The following is a 15,248-nucleotide window of genomic DNA, read 5'->3' on the forward strand; positions in this document are numbered from 1 at the left end:
CTACTGCCCACCCTTCAGTCACTGCAGGGTATCTGGGTTGTTTCCAGTTTGGGGCTATTACAAATAAAATGGCCATGAACATTTGTATACATGAGTTTTCATGTTCACATGTTAGGATAAATATCCAGAGCAGAGATGCTGGGTTGCATGGCATTTGCATATTTTGTTTTGTAAGAACCAGCCAAAATGTTTTCCAGAATGGCTATTCCATTTCACATTCTTCCCACTATTGTATAAGTGATTCAGTTTTCCACATTTTTACTAGAATTCGGTGTTGTCACTAGTTTTTGTTTTAGCTGTGCTCATAAGTCGGTAGTGATATCTCATCTTTAATTAGCATTTCCCTAGAGGCTGATGATGTTGACCATCTTTTCATTTACTATTTGCTGTCGTATCTCCTTTTCAGTGAAATTGTTCATGTCTTTTGCCCATTTTCTAATTAGATTATTTTTCCTGTTGAATTTTTAGAGTTCCTTAGTTTTCTAGATCCTAGTCCTTTATCAAATATGTAGTTTACAGATATTTTCACTCAGCCTGTAGCTTGTCTCCATTGTCTTAATGGGGTGCAACAACTCTTGGAAGTTCACACTTAAAAAGCTGGGAAACATTTTCCTAATCTGTTTTAAAATTTCTCAGTGAAGAGTTTTAGTACATCTTTTTTTTTTTTTTTTTTTTTTTTTTTTGGTATTTTTCTTAAGTGAGAAGTGGGGAGGCAGAGAGACAGACTTCTGCAGGTGCCCGACTGGGATCCACCCTGCATGCCCACTAGGGAGTGATGCTATGCCTATCTGGGGCATTGCTCTGTTGTAACTGGAGCTATTCTAGCACCTGAGGCAGAGGCCATGGAGCCATCCTCAATGCCTGGGCCAACTTTGCTCCAGTGGAGCCTTGGCTGTAGGAGGGGAAGAAAGAGATAGAGAGGAAGGAGAGGGGGAAGGGTGGAGAAGCAGATGGCACTTCTCCTGTGTGCCCTGGCCGGGAATCGAACCTGGGACATCCACACATTGGGCCGACGCTCTACTGCTGAGCCAACTGGCCAGAGCCTGAGTTTTAGTGTATTTAAAACTTATTTATTTATTCATTTTAGAGATGAGAAAGAGAGAGAGAGAGAGAGAGAGAGAGAAGAGGGGGAGGAGCAGAAAGCATCAACTCCCATATGTGCCTTGACCAGGCAAGCCCAGGGTTTTTTTTGTTTGTTTGTTTTTGTTTTTTCTTTTCATTCTTCTGAAGCTGGAAACAGGGAGAAACAGTCAGACAGACTTCCGCATGCGCCCGACCGGGATCCGCCCGGCACACCCACCATGGGGCGACGCTCTGCCCACCAGGGGGCGATGCTCTGCCCATCCTGGGCGTCGCCATGTTGCGACCAGAGCCACTCTAGCGCCTAGGGCAGAGGCCAAGGAGCCATCCCCAGCGCCCAGGCCATCTTTGCTCCAATGGAGCCTTGGCTGCGGGAGGGGAAGAGAGAGACAGAGAGGAAAGCGCGGCGGAGGGGTGGAGAAGCAAATGGGCGCTTCTCCTGTGTGCCCTGGCCGGGAATCGAACCCGGGTCCCCCGCACGCCAGGCCGACAGTCTACCGCTGAGCCAACCGGCCAGGGCCAGTATATAGCCTTTTCATATTGGCTTCTTTCACTTAGTAAAATGTGTTTCAAGTTTCTTCCATGTCTTTTCATGGCTAGATAAGTTTATTGTTTTGTTTTGTTTTTTTAGTGAGAGAGAGAGGGAGACAGAGACAGGAAGGGAGAGAGATGAGAAGCATCAACTCATAGTTGCGGCACTTTAGTTGTCCGTTTATAGCTTGTCATACACGCCTTGGCCTAAGGGCTCAAACTGAGCCAGTGACCCCTTGCTCAAGCCAGCAACCTTGGACTCATGCCAGAGATTTTGGGTTTTAAGCCAGTGACCTTTGGACTCAAGCCAGCGACCATGGGGTCATGTTGATGATCCCACACTCAAGCCATTTATCCCATGCTCAAACTGGTGAGCCTGTGCTCAAGCCAGTGAACTCTGGGTTTTGAACCTGGGACCTCAGTGTCCCAGGCTGATGCTCTATCCACTGAGCCACCACCAGTCAGGCTTGGTAAGTTTCTTTAATACTATCAATGAAGTAAAATTAATTTTAAAATATTGTGTAATCAATATGTTGCATCCTTTAAAATTCTTTTTTTGTGTTTTTATAAAACATATTAGTGTAGTAGTGCATACACATGTTATTTATAAATAAAGATACTTATATTGCAGTTTGTGGTTATATTAGTTTCCTTGGGCTGCCATTACAAAGTACCACAAACTGGATGGCTTACAACAGAACTGCATTGTCTCGCAGTTCTGGAGGGAGAAGTCGGAAGTCAAGGCATCAACAGGGCCACGCTCCCTCTTCTAGTATCGGGGGAGAACCTTTCCTCCTTGCCTCTTCCTGGCTTTTGGTGGTGGCGATCAGTCCTTGGCATTCCTTGCCTTCCAGTCTCAGCGCTTCAATCTCTGTCTCCGCTGACACGTGGCACTCTTCCTTCATGTGTTGTCTCTTCTTATAAGGACACAGGCACATTGGCTCAGGGGCCCATGATACTCCAATATGAACTCATTGTAACTAATCATATCTGCAAGAGTCCCATCTCAAATAAAGTCACTTTGTGAGGTAGCTGGGGGTTCAGGACTTCCACATATCTTTTGGGGCGGGCACAATCTGACCCACGACAAAGCTCGAAATTTTTTTACCCATCAAAACCTTGCCAGCCTCCGAGAGCAGCAGGGATGGAGAACAGGAAGCAGTCATGAGATAGACTTGGCAAGGCTTAGTGACAGTTCTCCATCCTACTTCCCTCTGACTCCTGTGGATCCTGCTCTTCCACCTTCTACCGCTGTCCCTGCATGCCCCTTCTCTTCATCTTCCGTGATGGTCAGGCCCTGCCTGGCTCCGGCATCTACACTCCTGCTTCCCACACAGCTTGATTTCGGAATCAGCTCTGCCCCAGTTCCAGAGAAGACAGAACGAGAACAACCTGTTCAGATCCTTGCCTATTTTTTTGCAATCACTTCTTGGCAAGCATCTCTTTATTATTCTGGTCTATCCTTCACACTGCTGCCCGGGTCACCCTCCTCAAACACAGAGTAGGTCATGTTATCCCCTTCCTACACCACTTTCAGTAGCCAGAAGAAAGTTGAAATGCCCAAGATTGCTCTAAGTTACCCTCCACTGCTGGGGCCCATTGCCTTTCTTTTCTTTTTTGAATAGTGAACTTCTTTAATAATATTCAAAAAATAAATTATACCTGAGGAGGTTAGAGGAAGACTTGATGTGGCTTTTTAAAAATCTTTTTTTTTTTGAGGTATGATTGCCATACAAAAACTGTATATATTGAATGTATACAACTGGATAAATTTGGAGATAAGTACACACCTGTAAAACTGTGACCACACTCTATGCCAGTGGTTCCCAACCTTTTTTGGGCCACAGACTGGTTTAATGTCAGAAAATATTTTCACGGACCAGCCTTTAGGGTGGGACAGATAAATATATCACGTGACCGAGACAAGTGTCAAGAGTGAGTCTTAGACGGATGTAACAGAGGGAATCTGGTCATTTTAAAAAAATAAAACATCGTTCAGACTTAAATATAAATAAAATGGAAATAATGTAAGTTATTCTTTCTCTGCGGACCGGTACCAAATGGCCCACGGACCGGTACCAGTCCTCAGCCTGGGGGTTGGGGACCACTGCTCTATGCCATAAACATGTCCATCATCTCCAAAATTTCCCTCCTACCCATTGTCTTTTTAAAAAATATTGAGAGAGAGAGAGTTGCAGCACTTTAGCTGTTCATTGATTGCCTTCTCATATGGGCCTTGACTGGGGGGCTCAAGCCGAACCAGTGACCCCTTGCTCAAGCCAGTGACCTTGGCTCAAGCTGGTGATCTTGGGATCATGCTGAAGATCCTGTGCACAAATCAATGAGCCTGCACTAAAGTGGATGAGCTTGTGTTCAAGCCAGTGACCTAGGGGTTTCCAACCAGGGACCTCAGTGTTCTGGGTTGATGCTTTATCCGCTGTGCCACCACCAGTTAGGCAATAGTTGATTGCTTTTTATTGCTGCATATCTTTCATTGTATGGATGTACCACATTTTGTTTATTCATTCTCCTGTTATTGGGCAGTTGGGTTGTTTTTCAGTTTGGGGCTATTACAAATGAAGTGACTATGAAAATCAGTGTACAAGTCTTGGTGTAGACAAATGTTTTAATTTCTCTTGGGTAAATACTTAGGAATAGAATGGTCGTATCCTGTCATAGTGTGTGGTTAACTTTTAAGAAACTGCCAAACTTTTAAAATAGTTTTACTGAGATATAAGTTACCATATAATCCACCCATTTAAAGTGTATAATTATATGGGTTGGTTTTTTTTTTAAGCTAATTCACAGGGTTATGTACCCATCATCAAAGTCTAATTTTAGAACAATTTTGTTCCTCACAGAAACCCTGTGCCCATTAGCAGTCACACCCTACTCCTCACCTTACATCCCTTCTCCAGCCTTAGGCAACCACTAAATCTATTTTCTGTGTCTTTAGATCTGCCCATTCTGGGCATGTCACACAAATGGAATCCAATAACATGTGGTCTTTTTTTACTTAGCATGTTTTCATCATTTATCATGTTATAGCATGTATTTATTTCATTAATTTAAAATGTACTGATATTTACCCAGGTTCCCCCTCCAATGCACCGAGGCCTGTAATCTCTCGTAAGGCAGTCCGCTGGGTAATCAGACAACTCATCTCATTTACTTTGTGTCTCTCAGGGTTCACTGTCCTTTATCTGATGTCCAGTATCTTGAAGACCATTGTTCATATTTTTTGTTCATTGCTTTCAGCTATTTCAGATGGGAGGGTAAATCTTATTCTTTGGACTCCATCATGATCAGAAGTGAACATCTGTATATGTAGTTTATATCTATATATCAGGGGTCCCCAAACTTTTTACACAGGGTGCCAGTTCACTGTCCCTCAGACCGTTGGAGGGACAAAAAAAACCATGAACAAACTGACCAGTATTTCAATGGGAACTATAGGCCTGCTTTTGACTAATGAGATGGTCAATGTCTGGTTCCATATTTGTCACTGCTAGCTGTAACAAGTGATATGACGTGCTTTCGGAGCCGTGAGGCATGCGTTCCGTGTCACCGGAAGTAGAGCTGTATGTCAGCGATGCTGCGCTTTGTGGTGCCGCCACATACAGTACTCCAGTACTCCACATACAGTACTCCAGTACTCCACATACAGTATCCGATGCATCCTGTGCTCCTCTCACTGACCACCAATGAAAGAGGTGCCCCTCCCGGAAGTGTGACAGGGGTGGATAAATGGCCTCAGGGGGCCGCATGCGGCCCGTGGGCCATAATTTGGGGACCCCTGATATATATCTAGTGAGAGAGAGGGGGCAGAGAGAAAGAAAGAGACAGACAGACAGGGAGAGAGATAAGAAGTATCAACTTGTAATTGTGTGTGTCACTTTTAGTTGTTCATTGATTGCTTCTCATACGTGCCTTGAACGGAAGGCTCCCGCTGAGCCAGTGACCCCTTGCGCAAGCCAGTGATGTTGGGCTCAAGTTAGCAACCTTGGGCTTCAAGCCAGCAACCTTTTGGGCTCAAGTCAGTGACGATGGGATCATGGCCATGATCCCACGCTCAAGACGGTGACGCCATGCTCAAGCTGGTGAGTCTGCGCTCAAGCTGGCCACCTTGGGGTTTCAAACCTGGGGCCTCAGCATCCCAGATCAATGCTCTACCCACTGTGCTACCACCAGTCAGGGAAAAAATAAATTTCTCATATGATTAAGATGAGATATAAGTTACCATATAATCTACCCTCATCTATAAGTTTAGAACCACTGAACTGCTTATCACTAATCTTTAGTCATCCACAGACCTTTGTTTCTGTCTTTGCCTTTCCAGATTCCTACATCCTGAATACCTTCTTCTCCTTTGTTTTCCCTGTTCTAAATTTAAAGGTTCTTCAGCATTTAATCAAAAAGCTATATCCTTCTCAGAGCAGTGGGCCTCCACCTTTCTGCTGAGAAAGTCATTCCTTCCTAGGTGTTTCTTTAGCAAATTTATTAGATTAAAGAAGGCATAGTAGTTGGTACAGTCTGCATTTTATAATTGGTCATCCATTTGTAAGATTCTTAAGGTCAGACACTTTGTCTTTCTTGCACAAGGTAGGTATTATACGGGATCCTAAGGAATGAAAGGGGGCCTCAAAAACAAGAGACCAAATAATAGAACCACTAGCATAGAGAGAATATCTTAAGAGTTGGCCTGACCAGGCAGGGCGCAGTGGATAGAGCGTTGGATTGGGATGCAGAGGACCCAGGTTCGAGACCCAGAGGTCACCAGTTTGAGCACGGGCTCATCTGGTTTGAGCAAAAACTCACCAGCTTGAACCCAAGGTCGCTGGCTCCAGCAAGAGGTTACTCGGTCTGCTGAAGGCCCGCGGTCAAGGCACATATGAGAAAGCAATCAATGAACAACTAAGGTGTTGCAACGTGCAATGAAAAACTAATGATTGATGCTTCTCATCTCTCTCCGTTCCTGCCTGTCTGTCCCTATCTATCCCTCTCTCTGACTCACTCTCTGTCTCTGTAAAAAATAAATAAATAAATAAAAAAGAGTTGGCATGAGGTAGTTTTTTGTTTGTTTGTTTTGTTTTTTAATTTTATTTTTACTTTATGGTAAGGAAAGATTTTTTTATTTATATTTTTTACAGAGACAGAGAGTGAGTCAGAGAGAGGGATAGACAGGGACAGACAGACAGGAATGGAGAGAGATGAGAAGCATCAATCATTAGTTTTTCATTGCGCGTTGCAACACCTTAGTTGTTCATTGATTGCTTTCTCATATGTGCCTTGACCGTGGGCCTTCAGCAGACCGAGTAACCCCTTGCTGGAGCCAGCGACCTTGGGTTCAAACTGGTGGGCTTTTCCTCAAATCAGATGAGCCCGTGCTCAAACTGGTGACCTCTGGGTCTCGAACCTGGGTCCTCTGCATCCCAATCCAACGCTCTATCCACTGCGCCCTGCCTGGTCAGGCTGTTTTTTGTGTGTTTTTTTTTTTTGTTTTTGTTTTTGGTTTTGTTTTGTTTTGTTTTAGGCGATCTAAGATTGGGTTAGCAAATAGATGTCATCTTGCATGGTGGATCTGATTGAATGGTATGTTGAGAAGGAATTTGAGACCACATCTTGACTCTATGAGAAAGCTAGATTAGATAATAAAATGATGGCATGTCTCAGTTTTTGGGGTTTTTTTTATGTCTCAGGTATTTTGATAGTTTTTGCTAAACAAATAAGGTATTTTGAAACAATAACAAGTATATAATACATGTCAGGCAGTGTTCTAAGTATGATGCACATATCAACTCATTCACTTCCTCCAACAACCCATTGAGGTAAGTTCTATTAATACCCCATTTTTAGGTAGGGAAATTAGGCACATAGAGGTTAAGAAATGTGCTCAAGTCACACAGCTGGTAATTCTGGCTCCTGAGTCTGCTTTATCACTGTTGTTCTCTCTTCATATTGAACATTCAGTGTTTCAGAACAATTGAGGTAGTTAGCCACATAGCTATTGTTTTATAGTATGGAGGGACAAAGTGAATAAGTTGTTTGGTAATATGATAATGGCCCAAACTTCCCACACTTTTACCTTAGATTAGGAAGATTTCTCTTTCATGATTCTTACAGCCATGCCTGATCCTTTGTGCTTTATTTCTTTAGGATCCCTTGCCAGCTCCATCTTTGACCCACTCAAATATTTAGTGGGTGCTTCAGGAGGAGTCTACGCTTTGATGGGAGGCTATTTTATGAATGTTCTAGTGGTAAGAACTTTGGGAATGGAATTTATGCACCCCTTTTTTTTTTTTTTTTTTTTTTTTTTTTTTTACAGAGGCAGAGATAGACAGGGACAGACAGACAGGAACAGAGAGAGATGAGAAGCATCAATCATCAGTTGCACGTTGCGACTTCTTAGTTGTTCATTGATTGCTTTCTCACACGTGCCCTGACCGCGGGCCTTCAGCAGACCGAGTAACCCCCTGCTGGAGCCAGCGACCTTGGGTCCAAGCTGGCGAGCTCTTTGCTCAAGCCAGATGAGCCCGCGCGCGACCTCTGGGGTCTCGAACCTGGGTACTTCCGCATCCCAGTCCGACGCTCTATCCACTGCGCCACTGCCTGGTCAGGCTATGCACCCCCTTTTAAAAAAATAATAGTTGGTATTTGGTTTAGGGAATCTTCGTTTATCGTTATTTACTGAGCACTCATCTTCCTTTTGACGATCAGAGTTTTCCTTTCATGTTTTGTCTTTATTTTTCCTGATATCAAAAGTATTGAATACTAAATAGAATTTTAAATTAAAAAATAGAAAGTCAAAATCTTCAATATAATGTTAACAGTTTGATATACATCCTTTCAGATCTTCTATTATGTATTTAAATCCTACCAGTTTAATACTACAAAAATGAAACCTCCCTTATAGTGTTCTGCATCTTTTTTTTTTTTTTTTTTAAGCAAGAGGAGAGGAGACAGAGAGACAGACTCCTGCATACAGCACGACTGAGGTCTCCCTGGCAAGCCCACTATGATGTGATGCTCTGCCTATGTGGGGCCATTGTTGCTCAGCAACCAAGCTCTTTTCAGAGCCTGACAGGGAGGCCACAAAACCATCCTCAGCACCAGGGGCCAACTCACTGGAACCAATTGAACCATGGCTGTAGGAGGGGAAGAGAGAGAGAGAAAGAAGGGGGGAGGGAGAGGGGTAGAGAAGCAGATGGTTGTTTCTCCTGTGTACCCTGACTGGGAATCAAACCTGGGACATCCACACACTGGCTGATGCTCTACCAATGAACCAACTGGCCATAGCCGTGCATCTTAATATGGAGTATCTTGACCATCTATCTACCCATGTCGGTACACAGAAATCTACCTCAATCGTTTTAGGTGCTCCACAGCACCCTCTATGGAGCTGCATCCTGATTTATTTAATCTTTCATTGAAAAAAAAATATGGCGTGATTCCAGCTTTTTACATTTACAAATAATGCTGTAAAGAACGTTCTTTTAGGCCCTGGCCGGTTGGCTCAGTGGTAGAGCGTCGGCCTGGCGTGCGGGGGACCCGGGTTCGATTCCTGGCCAGGGCACACAGGAGAAGCGCCCATTTGCTTCTCCCCCCCCCCTTCCTCTCTGTCTCTCTCTTCCCCTCCTGCAGCCAAGGCTCCATTGGAGCAAAGATGGCCTGGGCGCTGGGGATGGCTCCTTGGCCTCTGCCCCAGGCGCTAGAGTGGCTCTGGTCTCGGCAGAGTGACGCCCCGGAGGGGCAGAGCATCGCCCCCTGGTGGGCAGAGCATCGCCCCTGGTGGGCGTGCCGGGTGGATCCCGGTCGGGCGCATGCGGGAGTCTGTCTGACTGTCTCTCCCCGTTTCCAGCTTCAGAAAAATATAAAAAAACAAACAAACAAAAAGAATGTTCTTTTACATTTATCTTTTTTGCATTTCTGTGATTTATTTTTGTAGGATAATTCCCTAGAAGTGGATTTCAATGCCAAATCGTCCTCCAAAGTTTGCATACTATTTTACATTTCTATGATATAGTATGTGAGAATGTCAACCACTTTTTAAAACAGGTTAACATCCTGTCTGGTTCTTAACCCTTTAACCATGTAGGTATACTTTAAAATATAAAGTATTTATATTTTACTTATATTTCTATACTTTAAAAATACGGTAGGAGGAAAAATATGAAGCAATTATAAAACTGTTCCAAAAATAGAAGCCATTTAGAAAAATATTTTTCAGACTTTAGATTACAACCCATTACTGGCTGTGAACTCAGTTTAAGGGTTGTAAAAAATTAAGCCAAAAAAAAAAAAAAGAAGTGAAAAAAAAATTTCAGAATGTATCATGTGTAATAATACTGTTTGATTTAGGTGTGTACTGGACCGTTATATAAATTATTATAAACAGTTTGGAAATTATTTAGAATAAACATGGCTATTCTAGCATCTTTACTTATCAACTTAAAGTTTACTGAGAGAGTAAATAACTTGGGATGAGAGTAAATAACTTTAAAAGGAATGGAGATGTCACTCAAATTAAAGTGGCAATGTTTTTTTGACTTGTTCTTTAGTAACATGTGAAGTTATTGCAAGCTGAACTGAGATGTGTTTTTTTTATTCAACATTTAAAATTTTTTGAAATTATCTTTAAAAAAATGAGGAAAAACTCAAATTTTAGTTCTTTTGTAACTCCTACTCAGAAAGAGGATAAAGAAGTATCAAATGAATATTAATAAAAAAAACTTGGAAATATTTTATCAGACTTAGTTTGACAGCATCTCTCTCTCTCTCTCTAGCTCATATTAAATGTTGATTTTATATTATTCATATTTAGATCATTTCCTGATAATAGAATCATGTCTAGTTTATATCATGGAGTTAAATGGCACATTTCAATTTTGTTTTCCAAAGTGTACTTGAGTTATACTTTTCAAATATATTTGAAAATTGGGCTATTATACCAGTGCTTTGTTTTGCAAATATTTGATATTCAAACTTTATTCTAAATGAAAAAGAAGATGAAAAGAGAGTACATTTGAGGTTTCATTTGCCAATAGAGAGCTGATCTTATTATTATCTCTTTGCAAGAATTTTCGAGAAATGATTCCTGCCTTTGGAATTGTCAGACTACTGATCATCATCTTTATAAGTAAGTTTGTTTTGTGAACTCTTCACACCTTCCATTTTATTGGTTCATCCTTTAGAAGGTCTGGTCTCCTCACATTTCCTACCCACTAACAAGTAAGATGATTGCTAGTCTAGAGTCAGAAAATCGTCAGCTTCTTAGTCCTAAGCGAACAGGTGTAAATGGCAGGGTTTTCCTGGATGCTCACCAGAGTTCTTAGAGGGGCCTCAGGCACGTGGTTTTTGCTTTGGGCTTTTTTTCTGAAGTGAGGGAAGTAAAAAAAGTAGACTCTAGGCTTCATCCAGTTCAACCACAATAGCTTCAATTATGTTTTATATACTGGATTATTTTTTTTGTTCATACATTGAATTCTGTATATAATATTTTTTTTTCTGGAAAGGGAAAGCTTGAAAACCACGGCTATCTCTTTCCTTCCTTAATTTATAAATTTCCAGATTATTAAAAAAAAAACTGATCTAGGGTATAAGCATGGAATAGTGGCTGAGTCTTAAAATAGAGAGTGGAGAAGAAGGAATTGAAAGTTCAGGGTACCAGGAGGATGATTGACATGGCTGTGACGGCTCCAGAAATTACAGTAGAGAATTACATGCTAAAGGAATTTAGGAAAAATTATTCAATCTGGAGGAGAGGAGGTGGGATTTCAGTTCAGTCTAAAAGCCAGGGTAGGTTTTGGGCAGTGTCAGGCCACAAAGGGTAGAACAACATGTCAATGTAAGAATGTCCAAACTTGTAGAGAATTTTCCCGAGTTTATTTGAGCCAAAGTAATGACATGCCAGGGAGCACGATTCCAAACGGTTGGGAAAAGAATAGTTCGGTAGCTTCTTTTATGCATTTGAAATTAAAGTGAGGATGTAAGGAAGACTGGAGAAAGCCAGGTGGGGACTGGGCTTCAGGATAGCCAGATTACGTGCTCTCTTGAGGGTAATGCCCTCTTCTGGGGTAGTCTAGCATTTCAAAGATGTGTGAACCTAGGTGCTCAAGAACAATGGATGAGGCTGGTGGAAAACCTTTCACTAAAGAAGTTATAGGCTTGGGGTATGACTAGCCATCATGACCTACCTGCCCAGTTAGGAATTTATGATGATTACCCTGTGAAGTTACTACTGTCCATAGATCTCCTTTTTTTCTTTTTTTTTTTAATACAGGGACAGAGATAGAGTCAGAGAGAGGGATAGATAGGGACAGACAGACAAGAACGGAGAGATGAGAAGCATCAATCATCAGTTTTTCGTTTTTGACACCTTAGTTGTTCATTGATTGCTTTCTCATATGTGCCTTGACCGTGGGCCTTCAGCAGACCGAGTAACCCCTTGCTTGAGCCAGTGACCTTGGGTCCAAGCTGGTGAGCTATGCTCAAGCCAGATGAGCCCACGCTCAAGCTGGTGACCTTGGGGTCTCGAACCTGGGTTCTCAGCATCCCAGTCCGATGCTCTATCCACTGTGCCACCGCCTGGTCAGGCCATAGAACTCCTTTTTATATCTGCAAAAACAAGAGCAAAGGCAGGGCCAGGTACTTGTGTTTTCAGATATGATCCAGCTGAAGCTGCATCTGTTTGGAGGGTATGGGAAGAAGGGCAGACGTTGGGGCCATGACAGAACTGACACTTGATAAGGCCCAAGATTCTGGCTGTCCACATAGGAAGAAAAAATGATTTTGCTAATTGGTATCGAAAGTTTGATTATCTACACTGGGGACAGAGACAACTACTTCTAAGCAAAGAGACTTAGTTTATAAATAGTTTAACTGTAAAAAGAATGTTTCATCCTGAGAGAAAATAAGTGATTTGTTTACAGTCTAGTTCATACTGTTTTTTTTTTTTTTAATTTTTATTTTCCAGAAGATGTCCAAGAAGTGAGGGAAAGTTGTCAGCATAGCCAGGACAGCAAGTCTGGGGGGAGGCGAGTTGCTGTAGGAGCTGAAGGGACAATCTCAGTTATTAAGAGTCACAACTCGAACCAAGGGACAAGTCTTTTGACAGAGAAAATGTTGTTACATAGGTTACCTGGGTCTTCAATTTGCTTCTTTTGGGCAATTATGAGTGACTTTTATAAAATATGCTTCCAAACTTTGATGGGGAAATAGTGTTTATACTCTTTTTTTTTTTTTTTGCATTTTTCCGAAGCTGGAAACGGGGAGGCAGTCAGACAGACTCCTGCATGCGCCCGACCGGGATCCACCCAGCATGCCCACCAGGGAGCGATGCTCTGCCCCTCTGGGGTGTTGCTCTGTTGCATCCAGAGCCATCCTAGTGCCTGAGGCAGAGGCCACAGAGCCATCCTCAGTGCCTGGGCCATCTTTGCTCCAATGGAGCCTCTGCTGTGGGAGGGGAAGAGAGAGACAGAGAGGAAGGAGAGGGGGAGGGGTGGAGAAGCAGATAGGCGCTTCTCCTGTGTACCCTGGCCGGGATTCAAAGCCGGGACTCCTGCATGCCAGACTGACGATCTACCACTGAGCCAACCGGCCAGGGCCTGTACTCTTTTTGAATACTCTTCAATGTTGAAGTAAAAACCCTGTCCTCATGCACAGGGTTTCTCCAATACAAGGCCAGGGGCTGCCACCATCGTGGCCATTCACATGCAGGTTCTCACTGAATTCAGGCAGATGGTAAAGAAACAGTGGAGCCAAAAATGGTGGGCCATTCCTTTATTCTAGAAGTTTCGTACCGGCCGGCGAGCAAACACACAGTAGGAAAACTTCCCTTTCACTCAGAGCTCACAAAGCTACTGACAGATTCTCTGGTTCCACAAACGGGAATCTTCTCCAGTTTTTCCTAGAATCAGGGGCCCTACCAGTCTCAGTGGAGCTCGGAAAAGCCCCTTGCCCCTCACCTCTGGTTCCCCATCTGCCAACATGGCTTCTTATTCTCTGCACAAACTGGCTTCTCTCTTTCCCTGCCATCCTGGCTTCTCTTCTCTCTTTTTTCTCCTCCTTCTCTCTTTTAAAAAATGTTTTCTGGCGCCAAAACCTCTCCTTCAGCACACATTAGCATAACAATGGCACTTTCCAAGCAGGAAGGTAATTAGCAATTTCACAGATCACATACCTGGCACTGCCCAGCGCCATTTTTAACAATAAAAGTGAGCAAACTCAAATAACACAAATTTTACAATCTCATTTGCTCAACATCCAAAGATAGTTAACATAACATTATGTCATTCTTGAGGTAAGTGATAAGGTCTCTAAATGATGTGTTTTTATAATATCTTACAAAGTACAGCATGCCAACGTTAACCTTCTCCAGTTCCCCACACACGTTATTTCTAAAAGTTCTTTGGCCTGGTTTGCCTACTATTGAAAATTAGAAAAGTTACAACATACACCAGATTAATACAAGTACATTTTAATTTTAAACACATTTCCTTGGGGAAAAAAAAAAATATATATATAACGATTTTATTGATTTTACAGAGAGAGGAGAGGAGAGTGAGAAGTATCAACTCATGGCTGCTTCACTTTTGTTGTTCATTGCTTGCTTGTTGCTTCTCTATGGGCCTTGACCGGGCAAGCCTAGGGTTTTGAACTGGTGACCTCATTTTTCCAGGTTGATGCTTGATTCACTGTACCACCACAGTACAGGCTATATAATTTTTATTTTTATTTTATTTATTTATTTACTTATTTGGTATTTTTCTGAAGCTGGAAACGGGGAGGCAGTCAGACAGACTCCCACATGTGCCCGACCGGGATCCATCCGGCATGCCCACCAGGGGGCGATGCTCTGCCCATCCCGGGTGTCGCTCTGTTGTGACCAGAGCCACTCTAGTGCCTGTGGCAGAGGCCAAGGAGCCATCCCTAGCGCCCAGGCCATCTTTTGCTCCAATGGAGCCTCGGCGGCGGGAGGGGAAGAGAGAGACAGAGAGGAAGGAGAGGGGGAGGGGTTGAGAAGCAGATGGGCGCCTCTCCTGTGTGCTCTGGCAAGGAATCGAATCCGGGACTTCCACACGCCAGGCCAATGCTCTACCACTGAGCCAACCAGCCAGGGCCCAGGCTATATAATTTTTATTTATTTTTTTTTTTTTACAGAGACAGGGAGTGTTGTTCATTGATTGCTTTCTCATATGTGCCTTGACCGTGGGCCTTCAGCAGACCGAGTAACCCCTTGCTGGAGCCAGCGACCTTGGTTGGGTTCAAGCTGGTGGGCTTTTGCTCAAACCAGATGAGCCTGTGCTCAAGCTCGCGACCTCGGGGTCTCGAACCTGGGTCCTCTGCATCCCAGTCCTACGCTCTATCCACTGCGCCACCGCCTGGTCAGGCAATTTTTAATGGTAAAAATTATTCTTAATTCTGAAGGATGTTGGCCTTAAACACCTTCCTTCATGAAGCATTATTTGTTGGATGTGTTTTCTAACAAAGTAACTAAGCTTCCCTTTGGAAAATGTTCAGGAAATCTTACATTTTCATGCTTAAAAAAAAAAACACCTGTATAAAGGCAACTCTCAAAATGAGTGTCAAGCCCTGGCCGGTTGGCTCAGCGGTAGAGCGTCGGCCTAGCGTGCGGAGGA

General features: G+C 43.1%; 1 protein-coding gene across 4 annotated transcripts in view; it reads left to right on the forward strand.

Annotated features, from left to right (window-relative positions):
* The window catches only part of RHBDL2 (rhomboid like 2), a 63,978-nt gene that overhangs the window by 42,799 nt on the left and 5,931 nt on the right, over positions 1-15,248 (forward strand). For all 4 annotated transcript variants that reach the window (XM_066269589.1, XM_066269588.1, XM_066269591.1 and 1 more), the window contains 2 exons: positions 7,768-7,868; positions 10,687-10,747. In XM_066269589.1, the coding sequence (XP_066125686.1) occupies positions 7,768-7,868; positions 10,687-10,747 (162 nt within the window). The remainder of the gene's footprint in view (positions 1-7,767; positions 7,869-10,686; positions 10,748-15,248) is intronic.

This window comes from Saccopteryx bilineata, chromosome 3 (genome assembly GCF_036850765.1).
Source record: "Saccopteryx bilineata isolate mSacBil1 chromosome 3, mSacBil1_pri_phased_curated, whole genome shotgun sequence".
Taxonomy (NCBI): domain Eukaryota; kingdom Metazoa; phylum Chordata; class Mammalia; order Chiroptera; family Emballonuridae; genus Saccopteryx; species Saccopteryx bilineata.